We start from the raw sequence: 22065 nt of genomic DNA on the forward strand, positions 1-22065 counted from the left end.
CTGACCATCTCTTGTATAATGTCTGCAGTCTCTAACCATCTCTTGTATTATGTCTACAGTCTCTGACCATCTCTTGTATACTGTCTACAGTCTCTGACCATCTCCTGTATCATGTCCTCAGTCTCTGACCATCTCTTGTATCATGTCTGCAGTCTGGAGGGGGGGGGGGCAGACTGCAAGGGGCACCGTGATGGGTGTGAAATATGTGCAATAAATACTCTTGGAAACATTACAAATTTTTGTGGGTGTTTTTACATTTTAAAGTTTTGGGGTGCCAGATATAGAATCCGCCCCAAGTGCCAAGTGCTCTAGGTATGCCACTGGGTCATAGTAACCATTGTCACTGGCACTAAAAGCGTAACATGAACAGGAACAAAGAAAAAAACCTTCCATGCTTGTTGTGGGTTTGGAGAGGATTTTCCTTAGTTTGAAGAGGAAGAGATTTTCTCTTGCTTCCCATTGTGACTATGTGACAGGATGTGAAGAGAAATCTCTTCACTGAAATACAGATTGCAAACAAAACTGGACAGCTGCTACTTGCAGCAGTCTGATGACAATCTCCCAAAATCCTCCTCTGGAGCCTAGACATAGTGACTTTACAGGTTTAAATGTGTACAAGTTAGACTGGGTTCACATATATGCAGGGTTGGTTTCTGTGCAGAGTCCGGTACAGTTTACATTCAGCAGTTCAAGTGTGATTCAGGTGTGAATTTGAAATTTAATTCGCACCTGAATCGGATTAAAAAAATGCACAGGACCCTTTTTTACCTTGCACCCCAGCCGGCTCGCATATATGAACCAGCTCCATTGAAAGCCGGTCTGGTTCACATTATGTGAATTGGATGCAGATGAAAATGCATTTGATTCACATATATGTGAACCAAGACTTACAGATTTCATGTAGTTTTGAAAAATGTAAAATAGTTTAAATAGCTGATAAAAATTCCCCCAACTCTAGGACTCTTAAGTAGAACCAAGCCCTATTCCAAATTAGTCTACAGTGCTACTGTACTGCAACTTGGTCCATGTGAGAGCATATGAACTTACACCGCCTATTTCCACCAACAGGAGTGAGAGCTAGGCAGAACTCAGCTCAGATGTGAAAAGGCAGTGTATGCTCTTCTGCATCCAGTTCCTATGTGTAAAGAGACATATATATACATATATATATGTACATTCCAGATTGTCTATTGTTTAGCATTTCTCACCTCCACAGAGATGGCTTGCACTGTAGTTTTAGGCAACACTGGACTTGGAGTCAGAGGGTATACATGCCTTCGACTCATTTCTCTGCCCGGTGAACACAAAGCCACTAAGGTGTACCCCAAAAGGATATCTATCCAGAAAAAAAAAAGGGTAGCGCAGATGGTTGAATGGAAGCAAGGGGATATTTAAATCAATAACAATTATCCATTCTTTTATAAAAAACAAAAAAATTTTATTTAACAATGATTTAACCCACCAGTAAAATTCAAATCAATACTTACCGTCTGTACTCTTGGACAGCTGCCATACCTTCAAAGAAAGTCCCTTACTCTGAAGGGTAAGATCGCTGTACAAGAAAAACAACAGTTATCCTCAGTTCTCCAAAGTCAAAAGATTATTATTATTATTATTATTATTATCATCTCACAGGACACCTAATGCAAATCAAAAACTTTCAGAGCCGGTTCACACTGGGGTGACTTGTCAGGCGACTTGGTCGCCTGCCACAGATTAGCACAGGACCCGTACTAATAGGAGCAACACAAGTCGCTCCGACTTAGAAAAAGGGTTCTGTACTACTTTGGGGCGACCTGGAGCGACCTGCATTGACTTCAATGATATGAAGTCTGTGCATGTCGCTCCGGGGTCGCGGTGCGCGCTGTGCACCGCGACTTCACAGGTCGCCCCGGCAAGTCGGGTCGCTTGTATGTGAACCAGCTCTCAGTCATCCAACTGATAAAAAAATTGAATTTTTGTCTTACTGTAAAATCCTTTTCTCTTAAGTTCATTGACAGACGCAGTCTCTGATCTTCATATCAGCAGGGTAATACTGGTGGACACTAGCCAGAAAAAAAAGTTCTGGCTACGCCTATGGGCAGTCCCAGGTGGTAAACCCTCTCTCTCTGCTATAGGATGTCAGTTTTGTATCAAAGGAGTGTCAGAGGAAACAATACCAACCCTACTCAAATACCTACTCAACCCTACTCAAATACCCTACTGCGCCTGTCAATGAACTTAAGAGAAAAGGATTTTACGGTAAGACCAAAATCCAATTTTCTCTATCGTTCATTGACGGACGCAGTCTCTGATCCTAATATCAGTAGGGACGTCCCAAAGCAGTGCCATAAAAAGACGGGTGGGAACAGCAGAAAAATAAATCCCCAAGGCTAAACCATAGCCAACTAGGCAACATAGGACTTATCAGAACAACAAGATGAGACCCACCGGAAAAAAATACCCTCAAGGGAGATTTTGAAACAGCCTTAAACAGCAGCCTACAAAACTTTGCGGCGAAAAGAGGCCAGCACATCCACCTTGTAAAACTTTGTGAAAGTGTGAACAGACGACCAGGTTTGCCTTGCAAACCTGAAGCATCGATGCCTGAGGGCGAAAAGCCCAGGAAACACATAGCGCCGGAGTAGAATACGCCTTAACAGGGAAAGCCTGACCCCTAATTGAATAAGCCTACACCACTGTCTGTCTGATCCATCTAGAAATTGTTGCAGCAGACACAGGCAGCCCTTTCTTTGACCCATCCATGAGCACAAAGAACAAATATGACTTTCAAAAAGACTCAGTAGTCACCAAGTACACCCTGATTGCCTGAACCACATCCAAGGTATGTAATGCAATTTCCCTAGGATGTTTTGGCCTAGGACACAAAGAGGGTAACACGATGTCCTCATTCAAGTGAAAACTGGAAACCACCTTGGGAAGGAAGGACAGATCCGGATGAGGATCACCACATTATCCCTGTGAACCACCAGGTAGGGAAAATGACAGGACAACGCCGCAAGTTCCAACACCATGTGCGCAGAAGTAATAGCCACCAAAAAGGCCACCTTCTGGGACAAGGAAAGCAGGGGAATCTCCTGAATACTTTCAAAAGGAGGTTTCTGGAGAACTGACAGCACCAAATTAAGGTCCCAAGGTGGCAACAGGGAATGGTAGGCTAATGGCCTTTGGAAGAAAATTGCCAAGGCCGAGACCCCACCCTTTATAGTACTCAAGGCCAATTGCTGATCAACTCCCCGTTGCAGGAAGGCCAAGAGCCTAGCCACCGAGTAAGAGCGAGGAGGAACCCCAAGGGACTCACACCACGCAATATACAACTTCCACGTACGATGATAGATCTTCCTCGAAGTCACTTTTCTCATTTTAAGTAGAGTAGGAATCACTGAAGCAGACAATCCCCTGTCCTTCAGCACCTGGCTTTCAACAGCCAAGCTGTCAAAGCCAGTGACTGTAAAGCAGGATGGAATATTGGCCCTTGAAACAGTAAATCCTCCCTGAGAGGAAGTCTCAAAGGAGCATCTGTGACTAGCCTGACCAGGTCGGCGTACCAAGCTGGGCGAGGCCAGTACAAGAATGACCAGAATCCCTTCAGCCTCGATCCTGCGAAGAAGTCTTGGCAGCAACTTGAGAGGAGGAAAGGGGTACATCCGCTGATACTGACCCCATGGGGCCACCAGCACGTCTGCAGCGTCTGCCAGAGGGTCCCGGGAGCGGGGCCAGAAACCTGTGCACTTTTCTGTTGATCCAAGAAGTCAACAGATCTACATCTGGAGTGCCCCAACAAATGCACAACTGCTGGAACACCTCCGGATGGAGGGACCATTCTCCTGCATCCAAGGCCTGTCGACTGAGGTAATCTGCCTGCCAATATTCCAGTCCTGCCAATATTCCAGTCCTGACAATATTCCAGTCCTGGAATGTGAACAGCAGAGAGTGCTAGAACAAAGCATTCTGCCCATCGAAGGATGCCTGAGACTTCCAAGTACGCAAGGACACTTTTGGTGCCCCCTTGGTGATTGACATAAGCCACAGCCGTGGCATTGTCCGATTGAATGCGCACTGGACACCCCTGCAGGTGCTCGGTCTAGTGGACTAGGCAAATGATCTCTCTCAGCTCCAGAACATTGATCAGTAACCTGGATTCTTCCAGGGACCATACTCCTTGAGCAGACAACCTGCCGAGAACCCCTCTCCACCCGACTAGCATCCGTGGTGACAATAGTCTATATATATATATATATATATATATATATATATATATATATATATATATATATATATATATATATATATATATATATATATATATATATATATATATATATATATATACACACACATACATACACATATACATATATATACACACATACATACACATACATACACACATACATATACACATTAGGGGAAGGATTTTCCTTTCTTGAGCATAGGGGACCGAAGCCACCATATCAGAGACTCCCTGGTCACCTGGCTCAGCTGGATCTGATTGTCCAGGGAAATTGGATTCTTGTTCCATTTGAGAAGGATTTCCTTCTGGAGGATTCTTGTGTGGAATTGAGCGAAGGGGACCACCTCGAAGGACGACACAATCAGTCCCAGAACTCTCATACAGGTCCAAAGGGATGACCATTTGCTGGACAGCAACAGCTGAACCGCAGTCTGGAGTTTTTCTGGAGGAAGAAACACCCTGGCTGAGGATGAGTCCAAAGTCAGGCCCAGATAGTCTAGTCTCATGGAAGGAACCAGGAATGACTTCTGAAGGTTCAGAATCCACGCAAACTCCTCCAGTTCTCATGGTGATCTCCAAATTTGTCACCAGCACCAGAGGGTCCCCACCTGCGGCCTAAAGCAGGGTCCCAGCCCCCCAAGAGTAGTCACAAACATCCCAATAGCCCCTACTAGTGAGGGAGGGCAGTTAGGTGGGGGGTGCGTGATAGGACAGAGGGGAACCCGGGGTTGTAAGGGTCGGACCATCCGAGGAAGGGGCCCGCGTTCACCCCAAAACCCGCCAGGGGAAAAGGGGGAACATTTACTCACCATACCAGGAACAGACGGGTACCATCTCCTGACAGCACCCCTCTCCGCTGAAGTGGGGGATCTGTCAGCCAAAGAGGAATGCTGCGACTCAGGCCTAGACTCGGTCGCATGCAATCTATCGAGACGTTTAACTCGCGGGACCAGTCCCCGCCTAGTAGGACTATGTCGTGACTGACCCAGCTCAGAGCTAAGGTCTGTGTGTGCTCGTTGGCCAGCTGGGGTGACCACTGGATCTATATCTAGCCCGTCGCCCAGATCCAGCATAGTTGCTTGTAGATCGCACAGGAAAAAAATCCGGAGAAAAAGCTAACTAGGAAAAACTATTTAGAAAAAAACTTTGCTAGGACCAGAGATCCCAGCGAGGAACTAGGTCCTCACTCCTGACTAGGCAGATTAAAACGGACATCCTATAGCAGGGAGAGAGGGTATACCCCCTGGAACTGCCCATAGGCGTAGCCAGAAATTTTTTCTGCCTAGTGTCCTACTCCTGTAGGGGGCAGTATAACCCTACTAAAAAAAAAAAAAAAATAACCCTACTGATATGAAGATCAGAGACTGCGTCCATAAATGAACGATAGAGAAAGCTCTTTTCTTTTGTAGCACCCTCCTAGGTAGGTGCTAGTGAGAGAGTATAGTTTTGAGCTCTGTCTGCTTGCCAGAGTGGCTGCAGGTAGATCTATATTGCGCTCTGCCTACTAGAGAGCAGGATCTGTTAGTGAGGTCTGCTCATTGTGCTCAGTATGCGATTCATTCAGTCTGGAGAGTGTTTCACGCTGGTCCAATAGGGAGGCATGTTGGACAGTGGGAGGAAACCTGACGAATGGGTGCATAGGCTTTTGATACAGTCCTGATGATTGGCAGAGGATAGGTCGTCTCGGTGCATTCTGGGATACTGTATAAAAGCCAGGAGCATGTGTGCTGCGGGGTCCTTGGCTGGAGAGTGGAGTCCCAGGGGGAGGGGTGCTGCCTCCTCCTCTGTAGAAGTGCCATGCGGTCGCAGGAGGTCTTCCCGAGGGCCAGAGGAGCGGTTGAAAGGAGCTGAACCCAGAGGTCCAGAAAAGCTGACTGAGAGGGGAGACACTGGAGACCCTGGGACTGCAGTATCGTGAGTACAGGGACTTGTGTCAAGGGGCATGACCTAAGGGGGCCCCCCCTGCTCATAGGATAGTCAGCGGACGGGTGTCAGCAGAGGAAGAGAGAGGATACTAGGGAGAGTTACGAATTGTTCATCAAGTCATCTTTAATATGAGAGACATAATCTATATTCATTAAAAGCAGCAAGATGATTCAACAGCCTGGCTGTTCCATACCTATTGCAAAGTAGAGAAGATAGGAGTCCTCAAAACACTGTGAATACTTAAAATTGGAGTATCCCATTATTCCCTTCTCCTATCCCCATTCTACAATAAACAACAAAAACAAACAAATACCCCAGGACTCATTATTGGAGTGTGAGCCAAGGAGAATTAAGGAATCGTCTTTGCTTATGACCGTGTGCTGGTAACCAGGGGGAACTCACAGAATGAATATCAAGCGGTTCTTACGGGGGCAGTGCTACACTATTGAACATGGATGCATTTTATTTCCCATTACACCTGCTTACAATGTCATTTCCTCACTCCATGAGACACTGCAGACCTCCCCTTTGTTCTGCAATCTGATAGCTCGGGTCTGTTTTCTTTGGAAGGGATTGTCCAACTCGGCTTCACACAACAATTGAACATCTAAAAGAGCAACATCAAAATTACACGGAACAGAAAACAAAGAAGCATTAATACAAGAGTAACATCCAAGTTATTCCATCTATTACCAGACCTGCAAATGAAGCTGTCCTATTTTCTTGAAGACCCTTCCATTGTACTTGAAGGCAGGGACGTAGATAAGGGGGAGTTTGGGGGTTAAAACCTCCCCACAGCATGCATGGCAGAGCAGCCAGGGACTCACTATGCAGTTGATTTCTGGCAGTCAGCAGCGCTGTGGGAGAATCAGTGTAGTAGTTGTGCAGTGCTCAGGGCAAACTGACAATTCCTGCCCTCTGGTCCCTGCTCAGCGGCTGTCATTAAACCTTTCATAGAGCACTGCTCCCCGCTGGCCCCTCCTTCCCTCCCATCCACCCCAGGCGCTTGTATTTGACATAACCTCGGACAGGCGAGAAGAGCGGAGGGGCCGGTGGGGAGGAGCATGCCATAAGAGGTTTAATGAAAGCCGCTTCCCGCGCTAATTTGGGGTACAAGCAGGCTGCACTTTCCTGCATGCCCTGTGTGCCCCACTGTGTGTCCTGTGTACCGCGCTATGTGCCCCACTGTGTGTCCTGTGTACCCCGCTATGTGCCCCACTGTGTGCCCTGTGTACCCGCTGTGTGGGCCATTGTATGCCACATGCCCCAATGTGTCCCCCGTGCCCTGCTGTGTGCCCCGTGTCTCGCTGTGTTCCTGTGCTCTGCTGTATGCCCCGTGTTCCACTGTGTGCCCTGCTGTGTACCTCACTGTGTCCCCTGTGCCCGCTGTGCGCCCGGTGTTCTACTTTGTGCCCCGCTGTGTCCCCAGTGTCACACTGGGTGCCCCATGATGTGTCCTGTGCCCTGCTGTGTGCCCCGCATCCCACTGTGTGCCCTTCATACCACTATATGCCCTGCTGTGTCCTCCATGCCCCGCTGTGTGCCCTGCACCCCCCATGCCCCACTGTGTGTCCTCCATGCCCTGCTCTGTGACCCGTTGTGTACCCCGTGTCTCGCTGTGTGCCCTGCTTCCCGCTGTGTGCCCTACGTACCCGGTGCCCCACATCCCGCTGTGTGCCCCATGCCTTGCAGTGTGTCCCACTGTGTTACCCATGCCCTGCTGTGTACCCTGCATACTGCAGTGTGCCCCATGCCCTGCTGTGTGCCCCAAGTCCTGCTATGTGTCCCATGATGTGCCCAGTGTGCCACATGATTTGCCCCGTGCCCTGCTGTGTGCCCCATGATGTGCCCTGTGCCTTGCTGTGTACCCCATGATGTGTCCTATATTCTGTGTGCCCCATAATGTGCCCTATGTTCCAAATGCCCTGCTGTGTGCCCTGTAATATGCCTTACTGTGTGCCCCATGATGTGCCCTGTGATGTGCTCCAATGTGTGCCCTGTGATAGGCCCTGAGCCCTACTGTTTGCCCTATGACATGCCCTACTGTGTGCCCTGTGATGGGCCCTGAGCCCTACTGTGTGCCATGTGATGTGCCCTACTGTGTGCCCCATGATGTGCCCTGTGTCCCGTGACATGCCCTACTGTGTACACCATACTGTGCCCTAAAATGTGCTCTCTTGCCCCATGTAATATGCCCTGCTGTGCCCCATAATGTATCCTCTTGCCCTCCCCCCATGTAATATGCCCCATTTTGCCCCATAATGTGCTCTGCTGTACCCCATAATGTGCTCTCCTGCCCCATGTATTGTTTTCTGCTGTGCCCCATAATGTGCCCCTCTGACCCACACAATGTAATGTGCCCTGCTTCCCACCCATGTAATGTGTCCCATACTGTGCCCTCCTGCCCTGCCCCCCTTCCCCACATGTATTGTGCCCTCCTGACCCCCTGTGCTCGGACCTGCTGACTCCTATACTTTGCCATGTTTCCCCTTGTGCACTGCTTAACTCAGGTTCGACCCAGAATTGAGCATCTGTGCAGAATGATGCAAGCACAAGTTTCACATTAAATAAGTTTAATATTTATTCCATTTTTTAAGCCATTTCTAAAAAAAATTCTTATATCAACAGCTCACTGATCATACCAGTGTTCCGGGAGTTGTAGAACTGAATATTTCAGGGGTACCTTGAAATCTTAAACTTTTTGCCAAGAGTTCCTTGGCAAAAAGTTTGCGAAATCCTGCTTAATTGCGTCCCCAACCTTCCATGTACCATAGTGATCCTTCCTGCCTTCCATTTACCATAGTGATCCTTCCTGCCTTCCATGTACCATAGTGATCCTTCCTGCCTTCCATTTACCATAGTGATCCTTCCTGCCTTCCATGTACCATAGTGATCCTTCATGCCTTCCATGTACCATAGTGATCCTTCCTGCCTTCCATGTACCATAGTGATCCTTCCTTCCATGTGCTATAGTGATCCTTTTAAAGTTTATATGTATCCCTGAGACTCCAGTTTGTGGCACAACAATCAACGCATAATTTATAGGTACAATGAAGCCCAGGTTTGATTCAACTACAAAACTTAAGCTCCTCCCACTATCATGTTCGGCCACACCCACTTTTTGCAGCAGCGCAGGTCACTGCCTCCCTAACTGACCCTAGATCTAGGAAACTGCATCTAGGGGAACTCTTCATCTATTCCTGGACCAATGATGGAATTGTCATTCGTCATTGAGCATCGATCCATTAACAATCTGAGGAGAGGAGGGAATTCATTTCCAGCTAGGGATATCCAAGGTCCTTACTGTTTATGTATCTGGCAAGAGGCTTACCCTAACCCCCCCCCCCCCCCGACCAGGAAGGTGTGGGAAGATACTTACCTTTTCCTCTCCTCAGCATGTGATTTTACAACTGGATCTAGCTACCTATATGCCCTTTTGTACTGTCTTTCTGGTAAGAAGCTCACCTACACTGGTGGTGGGATATTCCACATGTTCAGTTGTCATCTGATCATCACTGAACAATACCGGTGTCATCTGCTTTTCTTATCACGGACACTTATATCTGGACTTTTATCATTTGTTGTTTTGCACTTTTTTCACCATTTTTTGGTGTATTTTGTTTTGTAGTACATTTTTGTGCCAGGTTTATCACATTATTGGTCACTTCACTTGGATTTTTGAATTTCACTAATAGTGCTGTATGTTTATACACCATGTTCAACTATTCACTTTAGGAGAGACCTAGATTTATTGGCCATTCTTCCATATTTGTTTATTTCATTCATTCTTTAGTGTTTCACTTTGTAGAACACCTACACACTTGTTTAGCGCACCTGATATTTTTTATTTACACGTTTGCCTCCCTAACATGTCTCTCATTCTCAAGTCCAAAAGTTGGGAGGTATGTTCTCTATGTATTGACTTTGCAGAGTACCACTTCTCTTGCCTCATATGCTGGATTAACAAAAAATCAGCAAGTGTGCTGCCTTCCACAAGATGGTGCCCCTTTGCACCTACCCAGTAAGATTGGCTATTACAGTGCACCACCCTGTGATAGGCACTCCAATGGCTGAGAGCACGGACAGGTGTGTTCTGGTTGGGTCAGAACAGAATAGCACAGCCCGGGAGATCGCTGTACTAACCACACATGTCTATTCTAAAGCCTGGTACACACTGTATGCTGTTAACACAATAGCCAACCTCACTGGGCAAGTTCAGAAAAACTGGAAGAAGGCAGAACTGAAATCAGGCTTAATTTTCAGGAGGGTCTGAGAAAATAGAATTAAGGATGCGATTGCTTACTATAAGCAACACATCGTTTTTCCTTTTTCCAGTCTTTATGAATCTGGCGCAATCTGTTTTATTTAAAAAGACTTTTACTTTACTTAGTACCTGATGCTGAACTCCCCCAGAACAAAAAATTATCTACGGCCCTGCCTAAAGTTGTGCTAAAAGAGACGTATAGCCAAAGCTCATTTGCCTGTACTTCTCCTTTGGATCAAAGGATTGCAATTCATTTTGCTCTCCTGTGACCCGTTTTCAGCAGAGAGCGGGCTGGAGTCAGCTCTCTGCCGATGTCACAGAAGTTGGTCCAGGCACCGTGTCAATGGAGTCTGGATCCACCATGTGCCTGGACCGACACCAGACTCAGCCTCTCAGCGAGCCGCTGAGAGTCTGAGCCGGCTGCTCCCCACCCCTCCACAGCTCAGTGCTCCAATGAGCAAGGAAGGAGCAGAGCAGAGAGCTGCTGACTGAACCAAGTGATCGGCAGTGTTTGCTCACTCGGTTCTCAGTGTAGAGGCCCCGGGGGACAGATGCAGCATCAGACTGATGCTGCATCCACCTAGGTAGGTATTAAATCTTAAAAAGAAACAGAAACCTATACTTCTCTTTTAACGTGTAAGCTATCTGCCATGCAGTTTAATCAAACTGTCCTATCGCTAGAAACACTGATCTGGGAGTTGTTAGCTGCCTGTGAAAACTTCGAAGATTGTCACCCTGGTTGTGTGCCAGGTCAACAGTGGCAGGATTATAAACTGTGAAAAAGACTGAAGCCGGGTACACACAGGCAAAATGTCGGGAGACGTTGGCCTGTTAAAAAAAAAACAAAAAAAACGGTGATATTCAGCCCGTATTCAGCTGGCTTCTGTTGGACGTGCATGCTGGAAAACCAGCAACCAACTGACTCCCAATCAGCGCTCTAAATCAATGTCAGAGAGCGCTGACCAGAGTGTTCTGGCGCAGGGGATGTCCCCCTGTCAGTACACAACAGCTCAGCGGGGGAGATCGCTGCAATAATGTCAGATCACTAGTACAGCGTCTCTGACCAGAGCTGATATTTTGTAGTGTGTACCAGGCTTTACAGTCACCAAATACAACATTCTGATAAGAGCAATCAGTTATGAGTCAAACCAGCTGTTGGCAAGAACTGTGCAGAAAAAACACTGGAAGAAATACCATTAAAAGTTCAGATAACTTCTAGTCCCTATACTTTGTTTTCAATCTTAGGCCCTGATAAAGGTGGTATTGATGGTCCCCCAAAACTTGTTGGGAGCTCTTTTGTCCCCTCTTATTGGAATAAAGTCGTATCTGGACCTTCAAGCAGAGGTGTGGCACTTCAATTCACATTTTTTGTTTCATTACACTACAAGCCAAGGAGACTGTGGGGATCCTCTGAGGTGTAGAATCTGCCTGCCCAGAAGCAAGATCGCTTACATCAACATCATTACGTTATAATAGCAACTCCAATAAGAGAACCTTACAAATTCAGCACTGTTCTTCCCCTTTCCAAAATTATGTCATGAAGGTTACGTATAATGTATTAGTACATAGTTGTGTATTCTTGTTTTGATCAGTAATGTAAACCCCTGCTTATATAGCGGTAAAGTGTAGTCATTAGTACCCCCTGCCTGTCATAGTGCCAATTGCTGTGGCTACTTTCTCTGCTCAGAGCACCACTGTAAAAAGGTGCCATATACTGTATCTGTTCAAAACAGAAAATATGATTTGTAAAATAAGGAACTCTATTAGAAGAATACAAATGAGATTATTTAAGCCACTTTTTATACACTATTTTGTATTATGATCATTTGGATGTAGAAATGACAGTAAAGCATGCTTACTATGAGAAACAAAGTGCATATTTGGGGAAAAAAAACACCTGTGGCCTACATCAGATTTTTAGATTGGTAAGCTCACCTATAATAAGCCTACTTCACAGGCACTGGTATAAGAAAACAAGGCCTTACCAGCCTCTAGTAGCATTACGTTGTGTAGACGTAGCTGTTGAACAATTAGTCTAAAAGGCTCTGCTTTTAGGGACGATTCTGCAAGCAGTTTGTCACAAATACCCTGTGCAGGACAGAAAATTGTATCAGAAAGATAAATAGAAGGATAAATCTAAAGGAAAATAAGACAGCAGAAACGGGACTTACTGTATCACCAATATTCGCATTTATGGCAAACATCATGGCAGGTTCCGCTAAGAAAAGAGCATTCTGTATTAGATCTTCTAATGTGCAAAGATCTGCACTCCTCTCTGTGTTCTGTGTGTGAAAAAAAGACAGACATTCTCAGCCAGATATGTTGTGGATGGTTAACTGTACTTTTAAATCACAGTAAAGGCTGAAATATTTAAAGGGTATACGACAAAAAAACAAGAACTTGTGGATCAAAGAAACAGATCTTCAATTACGAAATTTAGAATTATACTGGAGCATCAGTAAGCTACAAACTCCCATGTTCTTCATGCTTTGCTTGAAGTAAACATTTGTGAGTTTCAGGAACTTAAGGATTGTGAAGATTCCAGTGTACAGGAGTGCTGAGATTTAAGCTGGCCACAGACTTATCAAAATTCAGCTGGTTCAGCAGGGACAGTCTGGATTTCGATGTGGCCATCCCCAGTCGCTACAGGAGTCCATCATTTGATTGACTTCTGTCAAAAGGATATGTTATATTCTGTCAGAATACAATGAATTTTTCCATCTACCTTGTTTGTGTGGATGGAGAAATCTTCCCCACTGGCTGAACGAAAATAAACTAACACTGCTTTACTGAAGGTAATTAGAATGTATATAAAAGAAAATATTCCAAATATTGAAAAATATCAGGAGTTATATTGCCCGCTACACAAAACAATGCGCAGATGTTCCAAGATATGACCTGGTGGACATAGAAATACAAAAATCAGAAAACCAACGTGTTGAATGGAAATCAGAGTATTTAAAGGAGAAGCATGGCTAAAGCTCTTGGCCATACTTCTCCTGTAGATCCCAGCAGTGCACTTTGTTCTGCACTCCTGGGACCCAAATTCAGTCGATAGCAAGTTAAAGCCCGCTGTCAGTTGACATCACAGAGCTGGTCCAAGCTCTGCAACGATCCTGACAAGGTCGGGATCCACCCAGATGCCTGACTGGCAGTTGGCTCAGCCTCTCAGCATGTGGTTGATATCCTGAATCACCTACTCCTGCCCCATCCACAGTTGGTGCTCCAATGAGCACTGTAGGGGCAGAATACAGAGCAGCAACTGACAGTCATCGCTCTGTGCTCAGAGTGGACATAAGAACTGAGTGATCAGCATTCTGTAAAACGCTCAGTTCTCGGTGTACAGCCAGTGGGGGATAAATGCTGCAGCCATCTAGGCAAGTATGTATGTTTTTTTTTTTTCATTCCCTCACTTCTCTTAATATTTACAAAGTTGAAGTAATGGGTTACATTCTGATTTGATGCATAAGGGATCATCAAAGAAATGCACTCAACAGATTGCAAAAAGAGGACAGAACAAAAAGGTGCATCAAAGATAACTGGTTCTTAGCAAACTATAAAGGGCAGATATACTGTATTACCTGGTGAATTCAATGCACAATCCTTTTCCTAAACTCACCAACTATTTTGTAAGAATTCATCATAAAAATGCAGGGAAACTTTAAAGTTCCCCAGGTCAAATTCCAGCAAAGGAGAATTAAGGCTGAAAATCTTTATTCGCAGGTAGTCAGAAGTGTGGTGAATGTGTACAGATGGAAGTTCATGGTGTCTGTACATCATAGAAAGTAATAGGAAAGTCTATGGGCACAAGTCGGATAGAAGTCACCTTGTAGGGGGGGCGTGCCCGGAAGCGGTCATGTGAGGACGCGCTCCGTGAGCCTCGTGTGAAGACTCCCTCCCTGTTCAGGAGCCTACCCGAAGGAAGCCGAAAAGCCCGCACTATGGCGGGATAGAGATGGTGTGTCGGACCCACTCTCTCCTTTGGCTGCAAGCGGTGCTCAGAGATCGTGGCTTACCTCGCAGCCCGGAGGTGCTTTTTCCGGAAGGACGCACGCTGTGGAGGCGGGGAGCGGAGGACACCACTCGCTGACAGAGCGAGGCAGCGAGGGGTGTGAGAGTGATAACAGCGGCTCCTATTGTGCCCTCCCTGTCCTACTGACTAGGCGGCCGGGCTTTGGAAGGAGCTGGGATCGCGCTCACCTCTTGGACTTTGCCCCTGGTTTGCGGGGAAGGTGAGACCGGAGTCTGGATAGATATCCAGAGCCATAGCCTGGCAGTAAGCACGGAGGGAGCAAAAATCCAGGTGGAGTGGACCGGAGTAAAGTTGCTGTAACACCCTGTGACCTTCACTCAGCCCACATCATTACATATTCAGATTCTGGCAAAGTTGCTGGAACACGGTGCTTCCCTGGAAGAGAGACACTCGAGGAGGAGATAAACGGCAAAACCGTGAGTGATGTTCTATGTAGTCTCTTAAACTATCACACGCCATTAAATTAGATGGATAGAGGATACCGTGTTATAACATATGCAGAAGGTCACAAGGGGGCCATAAAGAGGCTGTGAGTGATAAAACCGTCAATAAAAGCTAATCTGTGCCACTACCCAAGGATTGAGAGGGAGCCGACAGGGCAAACCCGCACATAAAGAGATAAAGATATTATAACAGAAAGTGGAGAGAGAGCGGTGGGTCCCTTGGTCAGATATTACTGGCCTACACGCAGTAAGATAAAGAACTAATATGACCCTCACAAAGAAACGGAAAGCTAAAAAAAACACTGTAAAGAACCCAGGGAAATCAGGAGAGATAAGAAAATTCTTATCTACAAGCCAGAGATCTACAACAGCTAATAAAATGGCGGAGATGGGAGACAGACAAACAGACTGGGATTCTAGTGATATCAGACTCTGGGGCCACCTCTCCTATAGGGGACAGGGATTCGGGATCCAATGTTAAAAATCAGGGAGAGAAGAGTTTACCCGTCCCAAATACCCAATGGGCAGCGCAAATAGCAGAGTTTAGAGCTATGATCAGCTCACTCCCAACCAAAACCGACATGGAACAACTAGTAGGCCGAGTTGAAGAGACCCATAAAAATGGATTTTTGTAAAATCTTACCGTAAAATCCTTTTCTCTTAGCTCATTGACAGACGTAGTCCTCGGTGATACACCACCTTCGGGTTATGTTGCCTCCACAGGAGCAGGACTAGACAGGAAATTAAAAAGCTCTGGCCACACCCTAGGGGCAGTCCCAGAGGGTATATCCTCTCTCTCTCTGCCTCAGCAAATCAGTTATGTGAAAAAGCAGTCTTTAGAGATTTTAACCCAACTCAAAAAAAAACAGAGGGGCGGGGACTACGTCTGTCAATGAGCTAAGAGAAAAGGATTTTACGGTAAGATTTTACAAAAATCCATTTTTCTCTAGCGCTCATTGACAGACGTAGTCCTCGGTGATACACCACCTTCGGGACGTCCCAGAGCAGTATCACAACTGAGGGGTGGGAAAATGAAAACAAATCCCAATCTAGAAGGCCCAACCGGTGCCAACTAGAAGTTTACAATGCTCATCCTTAATGATGAGACTCAACAAAAGAGAAAAAATTTTTCTTTTTTTTTTTTTTTTTTTTTTTCAAACAGAAAAAACCCTCGAGGTAGACCACCGGTCTCCTCAAATTGCGGCCTGCAAAACCTTGCGGCCAAATGAGGCATCCGCCGATGCCGTCACATCAATTTTATAGAATTTTGTAAAGGTATGTACCGACGACCAGGTGGCCGCCTTACATACCTGGACCACTGACGCCTGATGGCGAAAGGCCCAGGAAGTACTGAGCGCTCGAGTGGAGTGCGCCCTAACAGGGAACGGAGGACTCTGACCCTTAATAGAATAAGCCTGTACCACCGTTTGTCTAATCCATTTGGCAATGGTCGCGGCAGATGCAGGCAAACCCTTTCTGGGGCCATCCGTGATCACAAAAAGTGAATCCGTCTTACGGAATGATTCCGTAGCTTTCAGGTATACCCTGATTGCCCGAACCACATCTAAGGAATGCAACGCATGTTCCCGATGATGCTTGGGCTGAGGACACAAGGAAGGTAGTACAATATCTTCATTCAGATGAAAATCTGAAACCACCTTAGGAAGAAAAGATGGCTTAGGATGAAGTACTACCTTATCCCTATGAATCACTAGGTATGGGGACTGGCATGATAATGCAGCCAGTTCTGACACCCTGCGAGCAGAAGTAATAGCCACCAAGAAGGCCACCTTCTGGGATAAAGTAAGCAAGGGAATCTCCCTGATGTTTTCAAAGGGAGGTTTCTGTAGAACCGACAAAACCAAATTAAGATCCCAGGGCGGTAAGGGCGCGCGGACTGGAGGAGCCAGGACTGGAGGAGCCAGGTGCCGCACCCCCTGGATGAAATTCCGCACCAAGGATTTGGTAGCTAAAGGCTTCTGAAAGAAGATTGCTAATGCTGAAACTTGACCCTTGATGGTGCTCAAGGCTAGCTTCTGCTCAACCCCTTGTTGCAAAAAGGCCAATATTCGAGACACCGAATAGGTACGTGGAGGAAATCCTAAAGATTCGCACCACGCAATATAAGTCTTCCATGTGTGATAATAGATTTTGCTGGAAGTCGCTTTCCTTGCTTTAATAAGGGTAGGAATGACTGAAGTAGACAAACCTCTGTCCTTCAGTACTTGGGTCTCAATGGCCAGGCCATTAAAACCAGCGACTGTAAAGCACGATGGTAAATTGGTCCTTGAGACCACAGACACTCCCTGAGACGAAGTTCCCACGGAACGTCTAACATGTCCAAGTCGGCCAGGCCGGCTTGAGGAGGCCAGCCTAGAATTTCTAGGACCACTGGCGCTGATTGGATCTGAACCAGGCGTCCCTAGAGCTATCTGGCCCCGACCATCCGAGAAAGTCTGGTCGTTTTCTGTTCCCACACATTTATCAGATACCTGATAGTTATCAGGAAAGGTGATCTTTTCTGGTTGAACCTCAGGGACCGAAGTCACCCGACTAGAGGCTACTTGGCCTATCTGGTCAACCAGATCCGATTCCTGTGAGGTATCGGGACTAATCTTAGGAAAAGGTAAAAGAAAAGATCTTTTCAGGGAACGGTAACTACCGCTTCCTGTGGTACTTAAATGTTGGAAGGGAAGAATCGCACCGGTAGTAGTGGTTGATGCTCGATCTAATGTCCTGAATACCGGTGAAAACGTCCCCCCACCCTGAAACCGGGTGGGGGCGCACCTTCAGGCTGTGTACTCCTTTACTTCGGGTTTGGCTGGGTTGGTCCTCTGCTTGTCCGACCAGCCCTTCTTGAACCCTCCTGGAGGAGTCTTGCCTTTCCCGCTAGTACCAGCCGGGCGCCCTTTATGGGCGGTAAAGAAAGGTCCTCGCTTGTTGCGAGGTCCCTTAGCTTTTGCAGCCTGTGGCAAAAAAGTGCTCTTGCCCCCAGTGGCATCCTTAATGATTTCATCTAGGTTGGCCCCAAATAGACGATTCCCCTGAAAAGGGAGATTGGTCAAGGTCTTTTTGGAACCTAGGTCAGCTGACCAGCATTTTAACCACAGCACACGTCTGAGGATCACTGCTAACTTAGATGCATGCCCTAATAGGGGAGTAGTGTCCAAGGCTGCGTCACAGATAAACCGTAGCCCTTGTATGATCTGTTCCATCAAATCAGATGTCTCCTGGGGAATATCTTTCCCCCTAAGATCTTGGCGTACCATTTTCGCCCATTCCGTAAGTGTCTGGGAAACTAGACCAATAACAATTACTGGTCTAAATGCTGACCCTATCAGAGAAAAGATAGTGCGGGACTCTGCTTCTATCTTTCGATCCACCGGATCCTTAAAGGACGAAGTGTCCTCCACTGGAATAACCGTGGCTTTATTCAGCCTGGAAATAGGCGGATCCACGATTGGTGATACCGTCCATTTCTTAATGATGGATTCCTCAAACGGATAGCGTCTAGCAATACGCTTGGAAATAGTAAAGGTACGCTTAGAATGCTCCCATTCTCCTTTAATCTGATTACCAAAACATTTTAGGTACAGGAAAAGCCTTCGCCGTCTTGATGGGCTTATTAGTACCAAAAGGCATCTCTGTTTCAGTTGCCTCTGCCGGTAAAGCCTCAAGTTTTAAGGTTTCTTGCACTGCCACAACTAGTGCGTCCACCAATGCTTCTTCCTGAATTATAGCAGGAGAAGAAGCGTCCTCCTCACTTTCTGAGGGGGCTTTACCTGGGATAGCAGCCCTTGCAGAGGAACCTGCAACTGCCGTGACCATCTCTGAATCTGAGTCAGAGGTGTCAGATAGTATAGGGGTAGGCGGGGGTCGCTTCCTTGACCCCCGTCCCTGACAGGCCGCCTCCACCCGAGCCACCATAGACTCCAAAATTGCTGTAAATGACTCTATACTCTGTGCACCGGCGGGTCCCGAGGCCCCCTCGAGGGAAACAGGTGGGGGAATATGTGTGGCAGGGTCCATGATAACTCCAGTTACTTCCTGGATAATATAATTCAAAAGTAAAGAAAAAACGGAATTTTAGTAAAATCTTACCTGTAAAATTCCTTTCTCTGAGTCCTCCGACAGTCGCCGCCTCTTCATATTCGTCACATATGGGGTATTAGACTTTGCTCCGAAGGAGTAGCTAGGCAACAGAATATGTTAACAATAAAGCTTTAACATATCCCACCCTCAAGGGGTGGTCCCCTCAGTCAATACCCTCCTACTTCCTGCAACCATATCTCAGTTTTAGTGGAATAGCAGTAGAGTATACATTCAAACCCCAAAAGAGGGGCGGGGGCGGCGACTGTCGGAGGACTCAGAGAAAGGAATTTTACAGGTAAGATTTTACAAAAATTCCGTTTTCTCTTACGTCCTCCGACAGTCGCCGCCTCTTCATATTCGTCACATATGGGGACGTCCCAAAGCAGTGCAAACATGAGGGGTGGGAAACGCATCCGCGCCGAAACAACCCAGGAAAAGACAAAAAAACCAGGGGATACAAAAAACTATCCCAACAGCCAGGAGTCCCCAACAAGGGACCCTATGGAACAGCCGCACTAAGAACCTTGCGGCCAAAGGAAGCATCCGCCGATGCCTGAACATCTACTTTGTAGAATTTTGTGAAAGTGTGTACGGTCGACCAAGTCGCCGCCTTACACACCTGGGCTACAGAAGCCCCATGACGGCAGGCCCAAGACGTACTCAGTGATCTAGTAGAGTGCGCCTTCACAGGCACAGGGGGAACCTTCCCCTGCAAGGCATAGGCCTGTTCAATGGTCTGCCTGATCCATTTGGCAATGGTAGAGGCGGAAGCCGCCATGCCCTTCCGAGGACCCTCTGGAAGAACAAACAAGGAGTCAGTCTTACGAAAAGACTCAGTCGATTTAAGGTAAACCCTTATCGCCCGAACAACATCCAGAGAGTGCAATCTCACCTCCTTCGGATGTATAGGCTTCGTGCACAACGAAGGCAAAACAATATCCTCGTTAAGATGGAATTCCGAAACTCGTTTCGGTAGAAAGGAAGGATTAGGTCGCAAGACCACCTTATCCAAATGAACAACCAGGTACGGAGACTTGCAGGACAAAGCCGCCAGTTCCGACACTCTGCGAGCCGAAGTGATCGCCACCAAAAAGGCGACCTTTTTGGACAACATAGACAACGAGATCTCCCTGATACGTTCAAAAGGAGCACGTTGTAACACAGATAGAACTAGATTCAAGTCCCAAGGGGGCAAAGGATCCCTCCTAGGAGGAACCAGATGCCGCACACTCTGAATAAAAGTGCCAACCAAGGAGTTGGAAGCCACGGGACGTTGAAACAGAACGGCCAGCGCCGACACCTGACCCTTAATCGTAGCCAGCGCCAAACGCTGATCGACACCCGTCTGAAGGAAAGACAGCACACGGGAAACCGAGTACGTGCGGGGTGAAAACCCCCTGGACTCACACCAGGCAAAATAGGCCTTCCAAGTACGGTAATAAACCTTCCCCGAGGAAGACTTCCTCGCGTTGATCAAAGTATGAACGACCTCTGGAGAGAGACCCTTCTCCTTCAGGACCTCGGTCTCAACAGCCAGGCCGTCAAAGCCAGCGACTGTAAAGCAGGATGGTAAATCGGTCCTTGAGACAGTAGATCGTCTCGAAAAGGCAGACGCCAAGGAGCGTCGACCGCCAGATTCACGAGGTCTGCGTACCAGGACCGGCGAGGCCAGTCCGGTGCCACAAGAATCACCGTGCTGCGTTCCGAGTGCAACCTGCGAAGGAACCTGGACAGCAACTGAATCGGTGGAAACGCGTACATCAGCCTGTACTGATGCCACGGGGCCACTAACGCGTCCGACGCGTCTGCCCGAGGGTCGCGCGTCCTTGCCACGAACCTCTTCACCTTGTAGTTGAGGCGAGACGCGAACAGGTCCACATCTGGAAGACCCCACTTCGCGCACAACATCTGGAAGACAGCCGGGTGGAGAGACCATTCCCCCTGATCCAGGGTCTGGCGACTCAGATAGTCCGCCTGCCAGTTCTCCACTCCCGGAATGTGAACCGCCGTTATCGCCGGGACATGAGTCTCGGCCCAAGACAGAATGTCGGCCACTTCTCGAGCCGCTCGGGCACTCCTGGTGCCCCCTTGGTGGTTGATGTAGGCCACCGCCGTGGCATTGTCCGTCTGCACCCGAACCGGGCAGCCCTGCAGCCGGTCCGTCCAGCGATGAAGACAGAGCCTTATCGCACGCAATTCCAGAATGTTGATCGGAAGGGAAGACTCCCCCTCCGACCAGGTCCCCTGGGCGGACAGAACGCCCAGAACACCACCCCAGCCCGACAGGCTGGCATCCGTGGTGATTATCGTCCACGAGATCGGACGAAACGACTTGCCCCGGACACCAACGGGGACTGGAGCCACCACAGAAGGTTTTCCCTGGTGCGATGACTCAACGAGATCTGAAGATCCAGAGATTGAGGTCGCCCGTCCCACCTGGACAGGATCTCCGCTTGGAGACCCCGCGTGTGAAACTGCGCGAAAGGAATCGCCTCGAAGGCCGAGACCATCAATCCCAGACATCTCATACCCGTCCGCAGAGACGAGTGTGGAACGTCCCTGAGGGACCTGACTTCCTCCTGAAGAGTCCTGAGTTTGTCTTCCGGCAGGAAGACCTTCGCCTGCACCGAGTCCAGTATCATTCCCAGATAGGGGAGACGAACCGACGGACTCAGTGTCGACTTTGGAACATTTATCGTCCAACCGAACTCCTGCAGAGTTTGCATCGTGACAGACAGGTCCTTCTCCAGACCCTGTCTGGTCGCAGACCGAACCAGAATGTCGTCCAGATACCCCAGGACAGAAATGCCCTGGGCTCTCAATAATGCCAGAACCGGTGCAAGCACCTTGGTGAAGACCCGCGGAGCCGAGGCGAGCCCAAAGGGCAACGCCACAAACTGGTAGTAATCCTCCGCAATGGCAAATCGAAGGTACTTCTGATGACCCTCGAATATGGGGATGTGAAGGTACGCATCCTTCAAATCGATGGAGGCCATGAATTCCCCCGGAACCAGGGCAGCCACCACCGAGCGCAGGGATTCCATGCGGAACTTGCGAACTCGCACAGAGCGGT

The 22065-nt window shown here is 47.7% G+C and overlaps 1 protein-coding gene across 5 annotated transcripts in view; it reads right to left on the minus strand.

The window, feature by feature from the left end:
• Positions 1 to 22065, minus strand: part of C2CD2L (C2CD2 like) — a 201354-nt gene that overhangs the window by 67061 nt on the left and 112228 nt on the right. For all 5 annotated transcript variants that reach the window (XM_082273452.1, XM_082273451.1, XM_082273454.1 and 2 more), the window contains exons 4-8: positions 12596 to 12706; positions 12410 to 12512; positions 6647 to 6767; positions 1488 to 1552; positions 1209 to 1336 (exon numbers count right to left, since the gene is read on the minus strand). In XM_082273452.1, the coding sequence (XP_082129578.1) occupies positions 1209 to 1336; positions 1488 to 1552; positions 6647 to 6767; positions 12410 to 12512; positions 12596 to 12706 (528 nt within the window). The remainder of the gene's footprint in view (positions 1 to 1208; positions 1337 to 1487; positions 1553 to 6646; positions 6768 to 12409; positions 12513 to 12595; positions 12707 to 22065) is intronic.

This window comes from Pelophylax lessonae (assembly GCF_965119305.1).
Source record: "Pelophylax lessonae genome assembly, chromosome: 12".
NCBI lineage: Eukaryota > Metazoa > Chordata > Amphibia > Anura > Ranidae > Pelophylax > Pelophylax lessonae.